Genomic DNA, 17749 nt, shown 5'->3' with positions numbered 1-17749 from the left:
GCCCAAGGTGGTTAAACATGCCACAATAAAGTGTCAGTAGAGTGTGACACATGCGACTAAGGTAAACCTCAGTGTTGAGGAGGAACAGTGGCCTGGTGTCAAAGGAGAAGCAGTCCAGGAAGGGTACTGGTTGTGTGACCTGTAATAGGTTGACTGTGTGATCCGACAACTGCGCCTAGACCGGTGCCCCTGAATGGAAAAGCCACTGAAAACACCAATTAAGTGTTTTGAAAGCAGGAAGATTTGACCTCTTGGGGACGGGGACCCCTGTATTTGATGAAATACTTTGACTTGTAATCAGCTCCCCTTCCCCAAGTTCAGAGAGCCAGACGAAACTGAGCTTTACTTTGAACGCTAATCCTTTATGATGCCGACATCCCTACACAGATGTATACTAATTGACTTTTTCCCAATTGACCTTGGGAGAATTTACCTAATTTATAAGGTCAATAAGGACATATATGCGGGTTGAAACCCCCCGCAATCCTCCACCCAAACCCCTTATATTATTTATAATCCAAAACCAACCTAATACATATACAAAATAACTAAACTAAAAGTCAATTGTTCAGAAGGTCAATTAGGACCACTATAATTAGGGCAAAAGGTCAATTGTAAAAGGTCAATTTGGGTGATACCCCCAACACATTTTATGCAGTTAGGTGTGAGGGCATATATAGGTTTTGGACACAGACAGTAGTTTTACTTTGGACTTTCCGGACGTAGACTATCCTTAGTTTTCTATAGGTAGGAAAATTCCACCGTAGCATAGGGCAGGTTAGGCATTCATCCACCCTGCCTTTTAAGTTAAATAAAAGTTTGTTGAGAAAACTTGAACCGGTTGTCTGTGACTGATGCATGAGGCATGATGCCTTCAAAGAAGCCAGATGTCTAGAAAGAGCCTGGCAAAAGAAACCATGCCCCACCATTAGAACACCACTCGAACAATGCCACAACAAATACAAAACAGCTATACACAACACGAAAGCCACCCATTACCGCCATGAACGCCAATACACCACCAATCATAGACAACTATTCAAACATTGTCGATTCCCTCTCCAAATCCATACCTTCCACAATCCCATCCACTGTGATATGCAACTCCCTCATCGACTACTTCCATCACCTCGCCTGTGCTCTCCCACTTTCATCACCGCTCCCAAACATTCCAACATGGGACACATTCCACCCATCGACAGACACCCTCACTACCAAACCAACACCTGCACACATCCTGGATTATGGAATGTCCACCTCAAATGGCATCCATTTGCATCACCATCCTCAATTCCTGTCTTTCACATGATATTCACCCTCTGCTCTCAAAACTGGACAAACCTCACCCCTTCTCTAAAAAAAACCATCTGACCCTTTACTCCCCAAAAATTACTGCCCCAGCACTATCCTGCCATACTTTACCAGAATCATGAAATGCTTCCATCACTACCAAACTGCAACACCACAACACCACTAACAACCTAATTAACCGTGTTCAATCTGGCTTTGGACCTGGCCACAGCACTGAGACCACTATACCTCACATTTTCAATGACCGCCAAAACACCGAAGGATACAGCACTGCTCTTACTCCTGGAGCACACCAGTCTGCTCAAAATCTTATACCACAGGATGAAACCCTTATGCACCACCCTGCACTGGTTCGCCTCCTTCCTTACTGACAGGAGACACTTGGGCCAGCGCTGAACAAACATTCTTATAAATGAACATTCTGTTTCAAGTACAGCCAATTGTCTTGTTGCATTCCCTCTCAGGTCCAGCATCGTGTGCGCTTAGCAACTGAATTGTAGGATATCAACAGGATACTTTGATGACTGGACTCTTCTGTTCAACAGTGTCCGTGCCTAGTAGCAACAGAGCTACCAGCCAACACACACATTGTTTAACCAGGTGCGTAATATGACAATTCACTAGATGTCAAACAAGAAATGGGGACTGCACACTCACACTCTTGTAGTTTACTCGGTTAAACCAAATTAGATATATACAAATAATCTTACGAGGTGCTGGCAGTAGAAAGAACGGTGGCTCCAAGCCCTTTGAAGAATTGAATATACTAATATGCATGTCCAGACCAGTCCTGGTCCAGACCTACCTGCACACTCCTGTTGTGGACACAAGGTCCTACACTAAACCCTCAGAAATATTAATTCTGACGAAATCTTCATACTAAGCAACACATTATACAACATATTCTTTAATCGAAGAGCCCTTTTGCCTAAAGTTATACATATACATTTGGACATACTCGTACATAAAAAAAAAGGTTCAAGAAATTGCCAAAGCAAACAAAGTGTTTTTGTTATTACACCCTTCACAAGAGAAACGGAAAGCATGGTAACTCGTATTAATTAGATGAGTTTATTATACCCAGTCTCCTTGTTAACCTCAATATTCATGCATAACAGTTCAAAAGAATTCAACAAATGAGGATTTTAGATTAGAACACTAGATGCCGTCACTTCTCCCCGAGGGGGAGCCCTTTCCCATGAGGCTGCTACTCTATAGTCCCCCTCTGGGTGATATAATGTGGGAGGATCTTATGGAGACCCTCTAGGGATAAGGGTTACAGCCCTTGTGTGTTCAGCACACCACTACATACACTAAACTCTCCTCCCTCTGGTAACCTCTTTGTGGACAGTAGACCTAGGCACGGTTATAAGGTAAAATACCTCAAGGTTCCAGAAAGTACTGAGCTGAAGAACACCATGAACCTAGGTAATCCGTGTACTGGGATGAGTAGGACCTGCAGAGCAATACAAATTAAACATGTAACAAGCATGCCGCTGCATCTGATGATGGGGAGGTCTGCTGGAGCAGACCGGTACCCAGCAGCGTCTAGAGAAAGGAATGCAGAAGGCAGCTGGAAACACAGTGACATAGCCGGAGGGAAAGTAAGACTACAGGAATGGAACACCTGCCATCCCAGGATTCCCCGAAACCCTCAACAAGGTAAAGGGTGGCACTCTGGCAGCTTACCTAGAGGGTGCATGCAATTGTCCCTCGGCCCCTTTGCAACCATAACACTTGGGTGGCATGGCAGGGTCAGAAAGCCTACAAACCTTCTCCTCATAATAGTGGTGAAACGAAGCCTGTTGATCACCAGGGAAAGGGTTGAGGACCCCAACTACCTTAAAGAGAACTCGAGAGGGGGAGCCCCTCTCGATAGTGGTGGGGATAACCCCACTGACAGTAAAAGGAGGGTCTTGGACCCTAAACAAGATACAGGTCTTCCTTGTGAAAGTACTTGGCAGGGAAGAGAACCAAGTAGGCCAGGTCAAAGAAGAAGAGAAGCCAGGGTCGCAGACCCACTTAACACTCAAGAGTTGGGCGCTGTGAAGCTTAATGCAAAGGAAGACCAGGGGAAGCGAGTCATTCCCCCTGGTTAAAGGAACTGATAAGATACCAGGAGAAGGGAGCCATTCTGCTGGTAACACGGACTGGCAGTAAAGTTCAACAGGCCTGGGGAAGGGAGTAATTCCCCAGGGCTATCTGAGATTGGATGCCAGGAGAAGGGAGACATTCTCCTGGACCGCCAGGAGAGTATTGGGTGGAACTTTACCATCAGGGGAAGGGAGCCATTCCCCCTGACAACCGGTGAGAAAAGAGACTATTCTAAGATTTGGAACAGTTTCAAACGACCAGGAACCAGAACACAGGAGAAGGTAGCCATTCTCATGGGACCAGAACAGTACTGCCTTATTCTTTAGCTTCTAGTGTAAGCAATGCTCCAGATAAGATTTTGAGGTTGGAGTATTTTACTCTCCATTTTTAAACTGAGAGTACATGTGATTTGAAGAGAGTAAAAATTACTTTTCTCATTCGCAAGAGGGTAAAATGTATGCGACATCCAGCCAACGTGTGAAAAAACTGTATGGCAATCATTACTATGCGGCAGCTTTCTGCATTGTGACAGAATACACCTTTCATTATTTCTGGCCATTTGATCTCTCCTGTATATATTTAAATGTTGAAATCACAAAAACCTAGCCAATTATATAGTAAAGCCTACATGAATTTGTATGGTGTGTTTTGAGATTTGATAGCAGAATTGTCTTTTGATGTTTAATGAAAGTCCTAATTTCCTGGAGCTATTACTACCTAATGGTATGCCAATGTTTTGATACAACAGTGCAGAGAGGCAAGGAGTCCATGCTAAATTCTATATCTAATCTAGTGGTCAAATGGTTATTTATATAGCTCTTTTGGCAAAGCGCTGTACATAGAACATATTTATCACGATTACCACCAAACCAAAGTCGGTACTCCTTTATCGACCTCGAAAGGCTGAGTTGGACTTGCTGGGATTCGAACCCGCAACCCACAGATCACGCAGATTGCAGCGACGAGTGGTCAACCAGGCTGAGCTATCTTATTGGCTAACATCCTTCAGAGGTTGGTTAACTGAGTATCGACTGAGGTATAATGATCACAGTACCCAGATGTATGACAAACCATTTATGAAGCGCTACATAAAGTTAAATACCTATCTGGATTTTCACAGGGACAGATTTTTCTGAGTTTCTATTTCAATTACCAACGTAACTTTCATTTCTTTGTTTTTGAACAGCGCTTGCACTTTCTTGAGAGTCAGGTTTTGGATGTTTTATTTGTAGTCTTGAAGATTTGAGACACTAGAACACCTGTGATCAGTGTAATGACAATTACTCACCCTTGAGCAAAGACTCTGCTGCCACTGACCATTTATAGTAATGTACCCTATTGACTGCAAGGTTGAATGGATGTAAACTAGACTGTGCATAGTCATGTTACACACAGTTTTTATAATTAACTGTAAATTAAAAGTGTAAAAATGATCTGCCTCTGCACGATTATGCTCACAGCACTGGAACTCTAAATAAATACAATTGTGCACTACTGGTTTGCTTTCACTGGAAAAAAAAAGCATCACTTGTTAAAAAGAAATGCTCAATTGTAACTCAGTTTTCAATCGTATTAATTATACAATCCTAAAATTCTAGGAAAACATGCACAGTGCTTCTGAAGCTGAATGGAAAGAAACCATTCCTTTGATCAGTGTGCAGTTTATTATTTTGAAAGGCTTCAGAGAAATACATTCTGTTTCAGAGGTGGCTTGCAATTACATCCATGTAGATAAAAATCACAAGAAGCCTTCTGGTTTATGTCAAGTAACCTGACCTATGCACTGCCCTCTGCTCTAAACCTGTGTGTAAATATATCCAGGAAAATCATAAATCTGGCGTATTTACAAGATTTACATGCGTAAAAAGGTCTGGTACTCTCCTTATCTGGAGCCCTGAGTGTAAGGGACAGAAGTAAGGTTTTCTTGATACATGACAGTAGACACAGATATCCTGGATGTCTGTCAATGCTTTACTTATTTAGCGGAGGCAGGGACACCCCTCTTAGGATAAGGGACAGATAGATTTTCATAATAATAAAGGTATTTAGCCCCAAACATGCCACCTGTGTGTTAGTCTCCTTCTGAACTCTTACAGTAACCTGAGATGACTGTTTCAGGGTGCATCAGGACCTCTCAAACGCTACCTGTTGTGATGGCACTTACCACTCTACCAGTTGGCCACTCGCCAAATTAGTCTGAATGTGTTCCAGAGTTTCTGGTCACCATTATTTCTTTTGGCCCAGAGGAGTCTGTTACACAAGGTAGACACGGATACAGAATTGGTGTGACGGGGCTCAGGTAATTGCTCCACTGATGAGCATTCACAGCCCCAAAGGACATGAGTGCTCCACGCCACTGAGGTTAGGTACACCAGAATTTCAAGCAGGGGAGGCGGGGGGGTGAGGGGGTGTTCCTATAAAGGGTCAGCACTCAACCGCCAGCATTTCACTTCAGAAGTCGACACCTCACACAATCAACTTCTCGGTGGCAATTTCCCATGCTGAGCCCCAGGTAAAGTGTCTTGGACACGTTGATCCAACCAGTTCCTGTACGCTTATAATCTCAGCCTCCAAGTCAGTTATCAGCTGAACATAAACGTTCCCCCTGTGTGTACAGAACATATCCCTTGCACTGTATTCCTCTGTATTTCTGAGAAATATATGGGATACATTACTCACCGTAATCGTATTTCTGATGCTTGTATCTGCTTAGATTCACATGCTGTGCATAGGCCGACATCTAGTGGAAGCTGCAGAGTATTAGTTTGTTTTTCGAAACTCGAAAATGGGCGTCAACACAGGGCATGCCAGTAGTACTATCCCTAGTGTGACATCCACTGTACCCATGATCCCTCATGCGTCTAGGACACTCAGATTGTATTTTTTTTTCCCCGACATGAGGTAGCATGAGGAGTAGCGTGAGTACAGATGATCCAAGCAGATAGAAGATAGATAAGATAATACTACAAGCATCCATGCGCCTTCTCTCAGAGGGGAGGAAGGGTGGGTCGCATGTGAATCTAAGCAGATACAAGCATCAGAAATACGATTACGGTGAGTAATCCCTTCTGAGGCTTTTGGAATCTGCTTAGATCACATGCTGTGCATAGATTAGCTAGCAGTGTTAGAAGGAGGTGGAATTTGAGAAGGGTCATGAGCAAATAAATGACTTAGAACCGCTTGTCCCACTTTAGTATCTGTCTTGGAATGGGTGTCAATGCAGTAGTGCTGAGTAAAAGTGCGAATAGAGCTCCAAGTAGCTGCTTTGCAAATGGTGTCAAGGGGAACATTCGCAATGAAAGCCAGAGTGGCCCCAATGCCTCTTGTCAAGTGGGCTCTGGGCGTAAAAGGCAACGTTTTGTCAGAAAGAGAGTAACACAAGTGGATACAGTTGACAATCCACGTGAAGATGGCACCCTTAGAAACGCGATCTCCCTCTTTGCCTGTGGCTACGGAGACAAACAGTTGATCTGTTTTTCTAAGCGGTCTGGTCTTGTTTACGTAGTAAAGGACCACCCTACGCACATCTAGGGTGTGTGGTTTAACCTCAGCCGAGCTTTGAGGGTTTTGGAAGAAAGCCGGAAGCTCGATGGACTGGTTTAAATGGAATTTAGAAATAAACTTAGGTGAGAACCTAGGGTGTGTCTGTAAAACCAGCTTATCCTTATGAATAGTAAAGAAAGGATCCTGCACTGACAGAGCCTGAATTTCACTGACCCTTCTTATGGATGTAATGGCTACTAAGAAGGCAGTCTTATAGGTCAGGTGTTTGAGACTTGTCTTATGCATGGGCTCGAAAGGGGGGCCCATGAGTTTAGATAGCACCACGTTCAGGTCTCATCCTGGTGGTGGGTTAGATATAGGAGGATGAAGTCTCTTTACTCCCTCCATGAAGGCTTTAACCACGGGTACCTTCCACCACGACACTTTGCTATGTGAGGTGGTGTACGCTGACAGTGCTGCCAGGTGTACCTTTAGCGAGTTGAAAACCAACCCTGCGTCCAGCAGGTGGAGCATGTATGTCACGATTGTGGAAGGAGTGCAATCAACTGGGTTGATTTGTTTCTTCTGGCACCAGATAACGAATCTCTTCCATTTGTCGAAGTAGCAATGCCTCGTGTTCGGTTTCCTAGACTCTTTTAGGATGTCCATACACCTATGTGGTAAATTGAGATGTCCAAACTCTATGACCTCAGGAGCCATGCTGCTAGGTTCATGGAGTTGGGTAGAGGATGCACCTTCTGACCTTGGTGCTGGGACAAATTATTGTACCAGCCGGGAGTTTGATGGGATCACACACCGAAAGTCTGCGTAGGTGTGGAAACCACGGTTGCCTCGCCCACATGGGAGCAACTAGGACGAGCGTCATTGACTCTCTGTTCATCCTGTTCACCACCTTCCTGATGAGAGCAGTTGGTGGAAAAGCGTACGCAAACACCCCTGACCAGTTCATCCACAGGGCGTTCCCCAGGGAGTCTGGTTGGGGAAACCTGGATGTGAATCCTGGGCACTGTCTGTTTTCGCTTGTGGCGAATAGGTCTATAGTGGGGAAAGCCCACTGAGAGAAGAGATCTACGATTTCTCTGTGTAGACACCATTCGTGTTCCTCCGGAAGGGGATCTCTGCTCAAAGCGTCCGCTAGAGAATTGAGATCCCCTGCAACATGTTGAGATGACAGAAAGATGTTCCGTCGGAGTGCCCATATCCAAATTTTCTGGGCAAGTCTGGACAGATTTGGCAAACGAGTCCCTCCTTGCTTGTTCAGGTAGAACATGGCTGTCGTGCTGCCCGTCCGGATCTGCACCGACAGGTTCAGTAAGTGGGGCTTGAACGCTTGAAGTGCTCTGAAAACTGCCAGAAGCTCTAGCAGGTTGATGTGATTCTTGGCCACTGTGTGAAACCAGAGACCCTGAGCTGTGTGGTGGAGATGGCGAGTTCCCCATCCTGTCAGGCATGCGTCCGTCGTGACTACCGCCTGTATCTCGGAATCGTAAAAGGGTTTCCCCTTGGATAGATTGTCTCTTGTCCACCAGTGAAGGCTTTGTACCAGTGTTGGCGAAACGACCACTAGATCGTCCCACTGACCACTTGCCTGAGACCACAGTTTCGCCAACCATTCTTGCATGGGACGCATGCGCAGGCACGCGTGGGGGACCAGGTAAATACATGACGCCATCATGCCCAGCAAACGCATTGCTTTGCGTACTGTTATCTGGCGACCGGTTTGATATTGCGGAATTTGCAGTAGTATATTCCGAATTCTTTCCTCTGAAGGAAAAGCCAACCCCTCTTGAGTATTTAGAACAGCTCCTAGGAACTGCTTGGAGGTGCTGGGCACCAGACTTGATTTTTTCTCGTTTATGGAGAAGCCCAATTCGAAGAGGTCGATAGTTCTTTGAATGTTCGTCCTGCAAATTACTGGGGTCTCCCCCGTGATGAGCCAGTCGTCCAGATAAGGGTACACTGGGATTGCCTCCCTGTGTAGGTGTGCTGCCGCCACCGCCAGTACCTTGGTGAATACCCTTGGAGCCGAGGCTATCCCGAAGGGCAGTACCTTGAAGTGGTAGTGCTGACTGTCCACCTTGAAGCGCAGATATTTTCTGTGCGCTGGGAACATGGAAATATGAAAATAGGCATCTTTCATATCCAATGTTGCCATGTAATCTCCCTTTTTTAGGAGGGGGAATTACCTTTTGGAGAGTAGTCATGCGAAATTTTCGGGGCTTGACATACTTGTTTGCAGGCCGTAAGTCCAATACTGGGCGCATTGTCAAATCCTTTTTTTTTTGGCACAAGGAAGTAAGTTGAATAAATACCCTGGTTTACCTGGTGTCCCGGGACGAGTTCTATCGCGTCCTTTGCAAGAAGATTTTCGATCTCTTCGAGTAGGATCTTCTGGTGGTCTAAGGAGTGTATTCTTTGTCGTGGAGGGTGGTTTCGGGGACGCTATAGGAGTTCTATGTAGTATCCTGCGGACACTGTGGACAGCACCCATCTGTCTAATGGACCCTGAACGGAGCGTCACGGTTTTGGTGGAGGCGTGCCCCCTCCTTTATTGGACTGCCTCTACCCCTACCACGACCTCTTTTGTTACCCCTGCCATAACTCTGGGTAGACTGCTGGTTAGTGTTCCTTGGAGTACCCTGGCCTTGGGAATAGTTTGAGCCTCTTTGGGAGTTTTGTCCGCGAGGCCGATGAAAATTGCCATTCCCTCTCTGGTTAGGGGGTTTGTTGGTTAGTTGCCCTAGGGACTTGAGTGTCTCGTACTCGTCCTTGGCATTCTTCAGCGCGTCCTCGACCGCCTTTACAAACAATAGATCCGGCTCCACCGGCTTATCTATCAATGATGCTTGGGTCTCGGCCTTGAAACCAGACTGCCGTAGCCAAGCATACCTCTTGATGACCGTGCTCTCAGCAATTAATCTGCCGGCGTTATCCGCGGCATCAAAGGTTGATTTTAAAATGCAACCTGACACGGCTCTCCCCTCTGCCGAAACCCATGCCAATTGGCTTTTTAAGGGTTCTGGGGCGGAGTCTATGAGAGCCGCGACTTCTTCCCACTGGTGGCAGTTGTAACTAGCCAGCAGGGTGGTGGAGTTGGCAATCCTTGCCTGGTAGGCGGAAGTGGAGGCTACTTTCCTGCCCAAGCCATAAATCTTCTTGCTCTCCTTGTCGGGGGGAGCTTCGGACGATAACAAGGGTGTTCCCGCCTTCTTACGGGTGTTTGTAACAACCAGGGAGTCCGGTTTGAGATGTCCCCTTATGTACAGTGGGGTCAGATTGGGCTGCCCTGAAAAGCTTTTCAATTCTGGGGTTTACTGCCCTAGTGAGATTGGGGTTAACAAGGGAAGGGTCTATCCTCCTTTGTATTGACTTAAGGATAGGGATGGCCTGAGCAACAGGTCTCCTTTCTCCCACCAGTTCCTCTGCAAAGTCCCTCTCTTCCTGAGCACCTTGGGTGTCAATGTGGAAGTGATGTGCCGCTCTGGACAGGACCTCATTCAGGAGAGGCTGGTTGTCGACAGGGTAGTCGGTAACCGCGGGCTCTTTCTCTACCGGGGAATCTACCCTGTATGTATCTGGGTCCTCCTCATCCTCCTCCTCCTCATCATCATCATCATCCTCCTCCTCCTCTGTCCCAGTTTGTTCTTCGAACATGCCCACGTCTGGATCCTCACCAAAGGATGGATCTTCCTGATATTGAGAATAGGGCTGTATATAGAAGGGGTCTGAAGACTGAGTTGGTGCTTCACCCCTGGACTTCTTACTTGGGGGTATTGGATCCTTAGAGCCTGAGGGAGTTGACCCTTCTGGGGTATAAGAGAGAAAGTGTTCCGGGTTTTTGGCGTAGAAATTTGCCAATGCTGACATCCTTGACATTACTCTGTCTATGTCATCACTGGACCATTCCCTTGAACTGGGAATAACTCTTTCCTGGAGTCTTTCCCCGTTTTATCCTGACTAGACCTACTGGTTTGAACAGGGGTCTTAGGGACAACAGACTGAGATTTGTCCTGACTAGACCTACTGGCCTGAACAGGGACCTTAGGGACAAGAGACGGAGACTTGTCCGTCTGTTTAGGTGGAGTAGAATGTAGTTTAGGAGTGGAAGTAGGCTGGGACAGCTTACTTCATTGTTTTCCCCCCTCCCCGTCGGTGGAAGAGTGTTTCCCCGATTTTTGGGCCCCATCATAGCTTTTCGATGCCCCGCGCCGTAATTCGGGGGTAGAGTCCCTGTCTCTGGAGAGTGTAAGGGATTTGGTAGCAGCCTTCGCGCTGCCTGCAGAAGCCAACTCCTGGAGTGCGGCCTGGGGGTAGAGGTCGTCGTCCGACGACGACCGAACCTCAGTCACTAAGGGGAGTGAGGCACTCTTAGCAACAGTGGAGGGTTGCCTGGTGTCATGAGGCGATCTCGAACGCGAACGCCCAGAGGACATCGGTGGACCGTTCTCTACGTGCCTCTTTCCGAGAACTCGACGTGCGCGTCGAGTCTCAGTTGGACCTTTGTTTGCTGGAAGTGGTGTGGGTAGCGCTCGTGTCGCCGGGGGTCTTCCCCATAGCTGCCCTGCCGGACAACCTTCCGAGGTCGGGGACTTGCTCTTAGCTGTCCATCGACGCCACATTGCCATTGCCGTCCGAAGGTACAGCGTCGCTGCCATCGCTGAAGGCACCCTCCGCGGCCATGGCCTCTTGTCGCCTGCCGTGGTGGGCCCAACGATTTGTCGAACGGTCCTTAAGGGTCTTCGGTTTAAACCAACTGCACGCTCTGCAATTCGCCTCGGGGTGGTCCCTCGGCAAGCAGAGGTTACATGTGGCGTGTCTGTCAACCCAAGGATACTTGCGGTTGCACTTGGGGCAAAATTGAAAAGGGGTACCCTCCATACACACCCTGTGGCAGCGGGCTGGGAGTGTAGGAATATAAGTAATGTACCTATATTAATCAGTGTTGGATATGTGCCACCCCCCACTCTCCCTACTTCCAGAGCCGAGTCCAGAGGACTTCCGAGGCCCAGGCCGAGGCCCGAGGCCTTTCGAGGTCCAAATCCATCGCTGTAGTCCGACGGTTGAATTTTCTCCGATCCAGCGTCGAGTGTCGATGTTCGGAGACTCGACGTAAAGGTGGAATAAACGGGGAAATATATAACAATATTAGCAAAATCTGACTAAGTCAGGGAACTCTGCTCAGTGCTTCCGACCAGCATGGTGGAAAAAAACAATCTGAGGGTCCTAGACGCGTGAGGGATCATGGGTACAGTGGACGTCACACTAGGGATAGTATTACTGGCACGCCCTGTGACGACGCCCATTTTCGAGTTTCGAAAAACAAACTAATACTCCGCAGCTTCCACTAGATGTCGGCCTATGCACAGCATGTGATCTAAGCAGATTCCACAAGCCTCAGAAATAAATATATATATATATATATATATTTGGTACATCTGTATAGAACATAATATATATATATATATATATGGTACATCTGTATAGAACATAAATCCTATCGGAGCAACTCTGCTGTACATGCAACAACCTGGAACATCCTACTGTACCGATGTATACTACTGTCCACAAAGCTAGTTTACCCCGGTGCAGCATGTACCACTTTGTCATTAATTTTCATTAAGCACAACCTACCGCTGTACTATTATAGGCACACAAACTGACCTAATGAACCTCTTATGCGCAATCTGCCCAATTGTCCAGTCTCACCCTGTATATTGCAAGCTGTACACCATCCATTCCACCAGATGCTTCGATTGTACAAGGCTTGTTCTAGTGCACCTTTATTGCACACATGATCTATATAATCAATGAGCCTCTATTGTAAACAAAACCTGTCACCTGTAAGCTAGCACACACAAACCATGTAAATCTACTAAGCACACAAACAGTGTGCATCTCTCTTATACACACACAATCTCTGTGAAGCTCTACCATACACAACTAGGTCGGCGGTAAAAAAGCAACAATTTGTACCCTTACTGTACTTAATTGTATCCAGTAAAGTTCGATTGTACAAAACGTATCAATTTGCAGCTTTACTGCACAGAGCACCTACCCCCGTCAAGGTCTTTGTACATCCAACTCACCCTATGTGCATCTGTATTGTACAGATTACCGGTGTACTCTTGGGTGATACATGACAACTCGCCTTGATTCACAGTCCACAATATACAAGAGATCACTTGTCCCATGAACTCCTCCCCTTCTGTACAACATGCCTCCCTCCCAAAATAGAACTCCTCACAAAGACCCAAATAGACAGATTACATGAAAAAGTAGGTTCCTGTTGGCTTTACATTTTATTCACACACAGTCTGTATGGACATAGGCAGGAGTAGCACGGCAGTGCCTGAATCAGGATCACATCAGTGAAAGGTAACTCAAAACTCCCATTCATGGTGTGGGGGCCTGTACTTACCCTGGGGCAAATGAGCACATTTACACAACAGTGTGCTGCATCACCATGGTATCCATGGGTGGGGTGGTACAGTTGTGTGCAGAAGTTGGGCAAGAAAATGATTGTTTGCCATCATTGGGAGAGCAGACTCTCCCTCCCCCTCCTACCTGCACAAGGGTAACAGGTTTCACAACATTGCAACTCATCAGCATGTGAAGAACACAACCCATCAGGTGGGAACTGGATTGGCACATGAAAACAGTCTAAATTGAGCACTTGCTAGGATGGCGAATCCAGTGCTGAAAGTATGAGAACCCAACACAAGCCTCAACCATCAAACTGCAACCTATAGACTACAGCTTGGAAAAGTCCAGAGCCACTGGATTCAACACCTGAAAGTCTACACAACTGCAGCCTCCAAGAACCAGAAGCCGGAGCCTCGAACTATATACTACAGTCCACAATCTCAATCTATCTGAATGTGGTCTAGGAGTTCTACAAGCCACTAGGCTACAGTTAGCAGCACCGTGAACTTCAGGACAGAACCCATTTGGGTAATAGCTCAGTTGCCTCCCCAAGGCTGCACACTACAGCTGGAGTACCCTAAGGCACCACAATCAAACTCACAGGACTCTGCAACCACCGAACTAAAGACTGGCGTGCCAAAGACCACCAGGCTAGGCTATGCTGGAGCCGAGGGAGAGGCCTGGGCCACCAGGCTAGGCCTGAGTCAGGGGAAGAAGCCTGGGACGCCGGAGTAGAGCCAGAGGAGAGGCCTAGCCACTAGAATAGAGCCGGTGGGACCCCGTAACCATCACTGCAGCTTTGGAGAGGAATGAACCACAAAAGGCTGGGTCTGGAGAGGCAGAATAATAAGTGACTAGCCATTCATGTCTGAGCCATCAATATAAAGCCAAGTAGAACCCTAAGCCACTATACTACAAATCTCAGGAGAAAAATACTATCACACACCAGCTTGGGAGAGCTCTTCACGATCGTACTATAAACCTGGTGACCCTAGAGCAACCAGACTATAGCACACAGGAGTCCCGATCCCCAGACCACAGGTCAGGGGAAAGCTGGACAACTGTGAAAGAGACTTGGGCTACAAGACTAATCTAGGCGAGACCCAAGCCATATTTATATAGTCCAAGAGCCTTGAGTTACCATATTACACTTCACAGACCTCAATCATCGTTCTCCTGTGTGGGATACCCCTGTACAATCATAATTCACTCCCGGAGAGCCCCAAGCCACCACAGTTCAACCTTCTAAAGGAGTTCTAATTCATTATACAATATGGCCTAGAGCCTCCATGAGTCACCACACTACAGCACCGAGAACCTTGAGCTACTGGCCTACAGCATAGATGAGAAAATGTCAATCATTGGTTTATTCGCTGCACCAGAGACTTTCTTTCCTGGTGCCTTTTCACATACAGCCCAAGGAATTGTTCTCCCCTGCTCTGTCACTTGAGGTCCCTGAAGAGAGAGTTTAGTCTAAACCCAGACTGTGGGCCTAAAGCATAGTAAGTCTATATGGTGATAGTAAAGGGATGGCCCCATCCATTTATCTAGAAAACAAAGACGGATTCATTGGACAGCATCCTAAGATCAGGCCTTCCTAAAAGGGAGTAGGCTGCTTGGAGGGAAGGCAGAACTGCACTGCCAGGGAGGATTAACATCAGCACCATGCTGCAATGGAGTCAAGAATGATTTGGCAATGTCAGTATAATGCTGCCTGCAAAGAGGGAATCATTTGTGGTGCTTGGAGCTATACCCTAGTACCCTTTACCTCATTTTCCAATCTATGGCGATCGTAGGAATCACTGGTATTGCTGCAGGAGGGGGTACGGTACATTGCAGCTCAATCAGCAGAAAGTGCTTATTGCTGTGGTTAGTTTAGTGCACTTTTGAGTTCCTTCTCTGGTGCCTGGTAGTCTCTGGTGATTGCACAATTATGATCCTCTCGGCTCAAGAGATGCAGTCAATTTGCATGCACCAATTCTGGTTATACAGGCACCATGCACAGTTCCTTGAAATAATCACATTGTTTAACTTCTAGAGCATGCAGAAAGTTCTGTATCCGAGTTTCCCGCTGGGAGGAGAGCTGCAATAGCAGCGTTCTGCGTAGCTGGGGATCCACAATGGGCACCGTTTTTGTGGCCTGTTGGAGCATTTCTGCCACGAGAGCCTGGTCAGAGGTCAACTGCAATCGTGTGGTCTCCTCCAGGTGCAGGTCTCGCGCTTTCTGGAAGGAGAGAAAAAAATAAAAAAAAAAATCAAAAAAAAAAATCAGGGAAGGTTAGCTCTGCACATATCTCAATATAAGCCTCAAAGTGAATGTGTAAACGGGGAAAAAAGCAAGGCAGTGAAGGTCTTACGCCATTGCTGCATTTTGTGCGTTTAAGAGAAGTGCGTATGTGGGTCTTATACTTTTGAAGGCTTCTCAATGGCTCACTGTGTTCTTCCTCCCATGTGTAAAATGGGTTGCTGTAGTATAGCCACAGTCTCCCCACTGTTTAGGGCTATCTGTAATGGCAGGAAATTAGCCAGCCATCCGGGGTGCAATGAAAGATTCCATTTATGAGCAATTGGGCCACATCTATTGTACAACTCAAGCATCTCTTGCAGCCGTTCTGTCCTGGACATCTTCCGGTGAAGAGCACAGGGCTAGAGAGCAACCTGAACTCTTCCAAGCTTGTCGACTTCATGAAATGTAACCAAGGAGAAAACCAAGGAGACTCCATCCAAAAACGTTGCCAGTCTAGTGTCATGAGGGGGCGAAGAGTTGTGTGGGGGAGGGGGTAAAGGTAGGGGACCAAAACATCAACAAATAGGTATTCCATGGAATGTTTACCTCTTAAAAGTAGACAATATAGAGGAAGGACATTAGCCCTGGATGACAGAATAGCATTTAAAAGCAGAGGGAGGACTTTCCTAACACAAAAAGGAAATCTGTATCAACTGCAATAGAATGGAAGATCACATTTAAACAGAGCAAACCATTCAAGTCACACAATCCAGACCAATCCGCTAACTGGAGAGAGAGAGAATCCTCTTTAGCAGAAGACCCAATAACATTGGCACGTAAACCAGGTTTGTGGGCTAGGTTAAAGTCCATTATTGTCTGCAACTCTTCTGAAGCTTATTCAGGAATCTGTATTATGTGAAACTATGTATACATGTATCTTTCTGTTAATGTACCCTTCTGTGTAAAGAATTAACATATAGCTATGGTGTTCAAGAGGCTCAATAATTTCTCAACCTTTTATTTAAAAAAACAAAAGTAATACATTGGCTGCTGTAGTGTACAGAATGATTGCTTCTTATCCAAAACCCTGCTGCATTCACAGGAAGGGGAACAACAGTATACTAGATGTTCTGTAAAATTCACACCACAGGCCTGGATAGCTTTTCACAGGGATATGGGGCTGGACATTTGCAAGACAGGTTGGCACCAGGGTACAGAGCATGTCCCCTCCAGGAGTGGAAAGCTCAGGGAATGTGCACTGAGTTACTACAGATAGCCTCCTCTAGGACTGGTTGGTGCAGGAACCACCAAATACATAGCCTTTCCCGTCTAGGTAGAGAGGAGCTTAGGGGACTGGCTCAAGAACACAGACTTCACTCTGTAATAAATTAGAACAGGGGCACATAGCTGTTTCTGCTGGGGATACATAGTGCAGACGAATGGTGCAGGGACAAACTGCAACCTGTGGTTCAGGGGACGAGTAAAGGGATGTAGAACCAGCCTCACCTTTGAATATATGGTGCAAGCCAATAAACTATGACTGGAATGTTCTTCATCAGCCTAAAGATATGCCTATCAATTCTGTGACTGGATGGTGTGACTAAGTCCCATACTTGAGGTTTGGAATAGGGTGGCCCTGGGGTGCGGGGTTGAGGACCGCCATCAGCATATTGATGCAGACACCAGAGAAGGTATATGGCTGGTCCAGCCAGGCCCATCCACAGTTCTGTGTGTGTGAAGAACTATAGTGAATGCAAGCATTGCATATTTCCTGGGAAGCATATTTCTAGTAAGGGGCACTGAAAGCATGAAGAGGAGAACCAACTCGCTGAAAGACCCGCCACTAGAGGAGTCAGCATTTCATCATTGTGAAAATACAGACAGTGAGGCCACAATTACAATATGGCGGGCGCATGCATTATAGCCTTGGCTAGCCGACCCGTGGGACAGTCTGCTAGACAATTTGTCCCGCTGGGGAATCATGGATGCACATAAGTTGCACCCAATCACGCTCCACGTTAACACGACAAGAAGGAAAAGAGAATGCAGGAGTGATAGAAGAGAGGGAACAGAAGCGAGTAACAGACCCTAGAAAGAATTGTGTGGAACTATAAATCCCAGAGAGCGTGACTGTTTTCTGCCAAGAAAGTGAAGCAGACTTAAGCGAGGGAAATATTGATGTGCACAGGT

General features: G+C 46.6%; 1 protein-coding gene across 3 annotated transcripts in view; it reads right to left on the bottom strand.

Annotated features, from left to right (window-relative positions):
- Positions 1-13189: 13189 nt before the first annotated feature.
- The window catches only part of DHDDS (dehydrodolichyl diphosphate synthase subunit), a 330055-nt gene continuing 325495 nt past the window's right edge, over positions 13190-17749 (bottom strand). For all 3 annotated transcript variants that reach the window (XM_069622858.1, XM_069622859.1, XM_069622857.1), the window contains exon 9: positions 13190-15556. In XM_069622858.1, coding sequence (XP_069478959.1) covers positions 15317-15556 — 240 coding nt within the window. In that variant the 3' untranslated portion in view covers positions 13190-15316. The remainder of the gene's footprint in view (positions 15557-17749) is intronic.

Source organism: Ambystoma mexicanum, chromosome 11 (genome assembly GCF_040938575.1).
Source record: "Ambystoma mexicanum isolate Mex_15411 chromosome 11, UKY_AmexF1_1, whole genome shotgun sequence".
NCBI lineage: Eukaryota > Metazoa > Chordata > Amphibia > Caudata > Ambystomatidae > Ambystoma > Ambystoma mexicanum.
This window is presented reverse-complemented; position numbering and strand designations above follow the sequence as displayed.